Source organism: Diachasma alloeum, unplaced genomic scaffold (assembly GCF_001412515.2).
Source record: "Diachasma alloeum isolate Michigan unplaced genomic scaffold, Dall2.0 Dall_scaffold_00785, whole genome shotgun sequence".
Classification (NCBI taxonomy): Eukaryota; Metazoa; Arthropoda; class Insecta; order Hymenoptera; family Braconidae; genus Diachasma; species Diachasma alloeum.
The window spans coordinates 12,502-18,388 of record NW_021680915.1 but is presented as its reverse complement, the minus strand read 5'-3'; the positions used below and the strand labels follow the sequence as shown (position 1 = coordinate 18,388).

The window sequence follows — 5,887 nt, the reverse complement described above, 5'->3', positions numbered from 1 at the left end:
CTGATTTTCCTTCGACTTTCCAAACGTAGTCTAACATAATTCATTATAATTTCTATTTCGGTATTTGCTTCTGCTAAAATGAGTTGATTCACTTCTAATAAAAAACGGCTACATGCGTGATACACAAGGCGTAAATTGTTCGTTCGATGGAATAACCAATACTAAAATTTATATTTATGCATAACGAATATCATATACACTATTTAGAAAACTATATAAAGAAACATCTATGTGTACAATTTGCTTTATCACTTAGATTACTTGTCATTGTATGTTACTTCGATTGTTCAGTTTAGTTTTGTTACAATATTTGAATTCACTCGAATGTTGGAATTATAACTTCTTCACATACTGTGATTTACTTGTCTAACCATACAAAATGTCTCATTTTTGTAGAGTATTTCACAAATTTCTCAGAAAGGGAAAAATGTTAAAGAACTTTTTTGTTTTTCATGAAATTCTCGGCAAAAAAAATCTTGTGATAAATTTCCTTCAAGTCATTCTTTTCCAGTATATGCAAAATCATCTGCAAATCCATTTGTTGCAGACTCATTTCGTGTTCACTATCATTTTACTACTAAAGTAATTATGTAAAAGAACATCAATGTTTGATCCCGAGGGATTATTCTGAGGGGTGGAGTACAAAAGTGGCTAAAACAAGTGAACATTTTCATACAATTACAATCTACATTCTTAAAAGTTCAGTTTTGAGCAAGAATATTTTTAATAAGTTTTGTTCATTGATAAAGACTACCACTGTTTCAAAGTCCACCATCAAATCTGTTGGGATGTTCAGAGATTTGAGGGAATGAACAATGGGCAATCACTGCAGACAAGGAATGCCATAGTGATGTATTAAAGGAAGATGAATGAAGAAAATTCACGTGTATTTTACATTGTAAATATGTATATGTAAAATTAAAGAGTTTACAAAAAAATGTCAAAGGAATTCTTCTAAACCTCTTCATTTCAAAGATATTTGTAAAATGGCATGTAAGCTTCGACTTTTATCATACGGCTATCAATTAACGATACTATCCTAAAATATATATCACGAATAAATGAGTTTATCACTAAAAATGATTAATGGAAAATTTTGAATATTCCGTAGTGACGGACGAGGAAAATGAGCAATTCAAAAATCCCACCAGGTGAGACCATTTTATACATTCAACCCATAACAAGCATAAGGCAATTTGCATACCATCTTGTAAATGATGTAATTTCTGAAGTTCTCAAAAAGTATTTTGTCAAGGAATTAGCCATGTAAAAGGGAAAGAACCGATTTATACAGATTTATGAATATTTTTTTTTATTATTCAGCACAATTGATGAATATTCAGAGGTACTTCAGTCTTAGTCCGTACGAACTCTGTCGAGTATTCATTAGTATTCTTTCTTTCAAGTTAAAAAGTTTTGGCAATGTTACATCACACTCATTTCCCTTATTATTTCGTGATTATTCAAAATTTGTTCTATCTTATCCGAATGAAAATACTGATTTTCACGGATAAACTTATGCTCGGTAAAATTATAACTTTTGAAAGCTATAATTAATTAGAATTTTTTTTTTTTAATTTACATACCAACCAATTTATGGCCGAGAGGTCAATCATTCATTTCCCTGATAGATCTAACCCAGAGTTAACTCTGGGTCAACTCTGGGTGTATGGAAAAAACCCAGCGAAGAAAGAGAGAAATTCTGGGAAATTTCCATGAACTCAGAGTTAACCCAGAGTTAACTCCGGGTTTGATTCATCAGGGTTTGACAGTAATTCAGAAAAAGATTCCACATTTGGAAGTATTTGAAAACTAAATCAAGTTAAATGATAAAGCGATTGAGGTTACACATGAAATGCAAGTAATTCAAGAAAAAAAGATGAGAGGCCCTCTTACAGGGATACTACAAATGAACTATTTCAATTTTTTTATCCAAATCTAAATAGTACATTACATGCCCGAGTTTTGGAAAACAGATCACCGTCCCCCACGTGCAAGACTGTCTTCCGAGCCGAGGATGGCAAGCACGTGGGAGAGGGTGATATGTTTTCCATGGCAAGGTGTGTATATTAATTTTCGTGTCGAGGGACCTGAAAAACCCCATTTTTGCGTTGGTGATCTGTTTTCTAAGGCTCAGGCATGTAATGTACTATTTCGTGAGAAGACCCGGTAAACCGCGATTCTAACCTCGCTTCGCTCGGTTTGATCGCGGTTTACGGGCCTTCTGACGAAAAACTGCATTCATCACATGGTCCAAAAGTATTTTCTGACGAACGTGGCTTTGTAGGCCGAGCCGAAGGCGAGGCCTATAATCATATTCGCCAGAAAATACTTTGTGGACCTTGTGATGAAAATAACTATTTCGTCACCAGGCCCGATAAACCGCGATTTTAACCTCGCTTCGCTCGGTTAAATCGCGGTTTTCGGGCCCAATCACGTATGAAAACATCCTATAGGATGTCCTATAGGATTTCCTATAGAATTCACTATAGAGTTTTCTATAGAAAGTAACATAAAATTGAGACTCGAAACCAATCGGTCACAAGGGTCAGGATTAGGGTCATAAATCTGATAGAAAATTCTACAGGGAATCCTATAGGAAATCCTATCAGAAAAATCCTATAGGAAATGTTCGAATTCTCCATAGGATTTCCTATAGGAAATCCTATAGCATTTTTTCATACGTGATGACAAAAAATAAGGTTCGACACATGGCCGTGGAGAACTTTTCTGGCGAATATGAGGTTACAGGACGAGCCGCAGGCGAGTTCTGTAATGATATAATCTAGAAAAGTTCCTCACGGCTTAGTGTCGAAATGTATTATTAGGAACAGGGATGCAAAATGACGGAACATGACATTCGTGACCGGTTAACTTACTCAATTGTCAGTAACTTTTTCTCGTTGTTATTTATGCTGAAAAAACGTCTATCTAGATGTAACCTGATCGTCATTTTTGTGCTCGGTAATTTTTTTTCTGTTTTTTCATTAATTTTTTCAGAAACTAGAATAAAATTTTGAATAAAACCGAAACGGAAATCGAAAATATAGTGAATATTACCTTAGTATGTGATTGCTAAAAAATCAGAAAAGTTTTGGAGAGCTTTTTTATTTATTATTATCATAGAATCTATAAAATTCAATTATAGTAAAATAGTTGTGTAAAATTTTTCATTTAATAAATAATTTCGGAAATCTTCTCTTTTAAGAACTAATTAGAGAACTCTTTCAAACATATGGTGCCCAAAGTAGGCTATCTCTTACTAAAATTTGAAAAGTTCTGGGGGTCGAATCTCGAAGTAACACGGTAACATGATGAATGTCGTGAATGCTGAACTAATTAGGGGGAAAAAATCGACAGGTTCTATCTAGATGTAAAAGTGGCTGTCAAAGTTTTTCTTGTAATTTTTGTAAGACGGAATTCAGTCGCTTTTTCTCTGATCACAAATGGTCAGTTATTGGCCTTCAGTCAGTAATGTGTAATTTTTATATAAAATGACGGTAAATTAACCGGTCAGCTTTGTCCATTACATCCCTAGTTCTGAATTTCAACGTTCTTCCTGCATGATTGTTAAAGCTACGGATAGTAAAATTGGTATCTCCACTCTTATTGAATTATTCTCTGATTAATCTCCAATTAAGCTATTATCTTATTGAGTTCTGGTTCCACATAATTATTTAATACGTGTGGTGCCTCGTTGAACTCATCGAGTTCATCACCATTATCAGCACCTTGTGCTAATAAAAAATACTGTTCACTTCGTGTTGGCCAAAGTAAATGGGCCATTACGCAATAAGCGTAACAATCAGCAGAATAAGTAATTCCTGAAAGTAAGTCATTTAATTAATTTAGTTTATTAAATGGTTCAGTGCGATGAATTGCTTATCAATACTTTCAGAAAATCCAACTTACCAAGCAGAAGTTTAAACCTCCACAGGGCACTAATTTGCAATGCAATAAGTGCAATAATGGGCAAATATATGAACCACACTAGTGCAGATGCACCAAAGTGAAGTAAAAAATTTAATTTCTGGGTGTTATGTTCATAGGTCATTGTGTTACGCAGCTCAAACAAAAACCAGATCATGATGACACTGCGAAATAGGAGAATGAACCACCCTGGCCAAGTTTGGTACTCGTCTATGTCCTCGACGATATCCACCTCAGTCTAAGTAATTACAATAATTTTCATCGCTATCATTAATATGCACTGGTAATTCTTATTCATAGAAAGATATTGACGAACTCACCATATTCCATACGTAGAGTAAAATATGTACAACACCATAGCAGAACCATATAAGAAAGACAAGTGGTTTCCAAGTTAATTCAATCCTCGTAACAGCCCAGCCTTTAGCTAATAGGAGAAGAAGTAACATAAACGTTGTCTGCAACAATGAGAACAGTATTGTCGTAATTGGACATAATTTATTGTCTTCTTTTTGCAAAACTTCAAACATTAGCTCATAAAATTTTCTCCAAGTCGGACAAACGTTACTAATGTTTACCTTCCGGTAAAATGGATTTATACAAAAAATTTCATATCTCCAGAACCACTCGGCCGATTGCGCCCATCCAAAATATAAATCTTGAATATCATGAGAGCTATGATCATACCAAATTTCAAATTGCTATTACCACTTTTCATCAAGTTATCATATGTACAAGGAGGAAATAGTAAAAAAAAACAGAAAAACGGGAATATCTCTGAATCTTTGTATGGACGGGTATATATATATTTTTATTGATCTATATAGTGGCCACCGAGACGAGTATTTTGAAAAAGGAAAAATTGAAATCCGTGGAGGAATCCTTGAGATATTTGACAAAACATATTTACACAAAAGGGCAAATATCTCAGGAACTGCAGGGCCGATTGTGCCGATCTAAAATAACAACCTTTATTATTGTAAGAGTTAGTACCATACCTAATTTCAACTCGCTAACCCAATTTTTTCTCAAGTTATCGTGCGAACAACAGTTTCAGCGAAAAAACAGACAAACAGCAATATTTCCGAAACTTTCTATGATTGACGTATAAGTTTTGATCGGTCTGGATAGAGGTCATCGAGCTGAGTATTTTGAAAAAAAAAGTGTCAAATCGGTACAGTAGTTTCCGAAATATTGATGAAAAACGAAATTTAAACAACTTGCTATATCTCAGGAACTACTAGGCTGATTGAGCTGAACCAGCGCGTCAAAATAGAGTTTATTCATAGCTATCAGGGGCCAAAATTTCAGATTTCTATCTACCGATTTCACCGTATTTAAGTTGAATTTTCGAAAAATTGTGCACCCAAAATCCGAATTGCCACACACATGCATACAATGACGCTGAAGTTGGCAGCCGACTTGGCAGCGAAAGTTCAGGGCCGTAGCAAGGATCTGTGGGGCCCCATACCTTAATACGAAAACTGAAAATTGTTCCTATTTAAGTTCTAAATTCCGAAATGATCTGAAACAGCCTCCCCATTCTCCACAATATGATCAACCCCCTTTGTTCAGGCCAAGGGGGTGGTAGGGAGATGAAAATCTCAATTTTTGTCTATTTTTTGGGAAGAAAAAATTTCTGCACCATAAATAGCCAGAACCACCAGCACATTGTTATAAAAAAAGATTAAACGAAACACCCTCGACCCCCAGGAAAATGATCAAGTCTTTCAGATTGGTCCAAGGGGGTGCTAGGGGGTGGAGAAATGAAATCTTCGCGTTTTTCAGGGGGGAAAAAATTCTCCGACTCATAATAAAAAAAACCACAAACAAATTTTAATGGAAAAATACTCAGTGCAACTCCTCCTACCCCCAGAAAAATCATCAAGTCTTTCAGAGTGGACCAAGAGGGTGCTAGGGGGTGAAAAAATGAGTTGCACTGAGTATTTTTTCATCA

General features: G+C 35.1%; 1 protein-coding gene across 1 annotated transcript in view; it reads right to left on the bottom strand.

Annotated features, from left to right (window-relative positions):
- Positions 1-2,624: 2,624 nt before the first annotated feature.
- LOC107044730 (transmembrane protein 145) overlaps positions 2,625-5,887 on the bottom strand; it is a 15,569-nt gene continuing 12,306 nt past the window's right edge. Inside the window, exons 3-5 of the mRNA XM_015266741.1 lie at positions 4,251-4,388; positions 3,913-4,168; positions 2,625-3,824 (exon numbers count right to left, since the gene is read on the bottom strand). Coding sequence (XP_015122227.1) covers positions 3,637-3,824; positions 3,913-4,168; positions 4,251-4,388 — 582 coding nt within the window. The 3' untranslated portion in view covers positions 2,625-3,636. The remainder of the gene's footprint in view (positions 3,825-3,912; positions 4,169-4,250; positions 4,389-5,887) is intronic.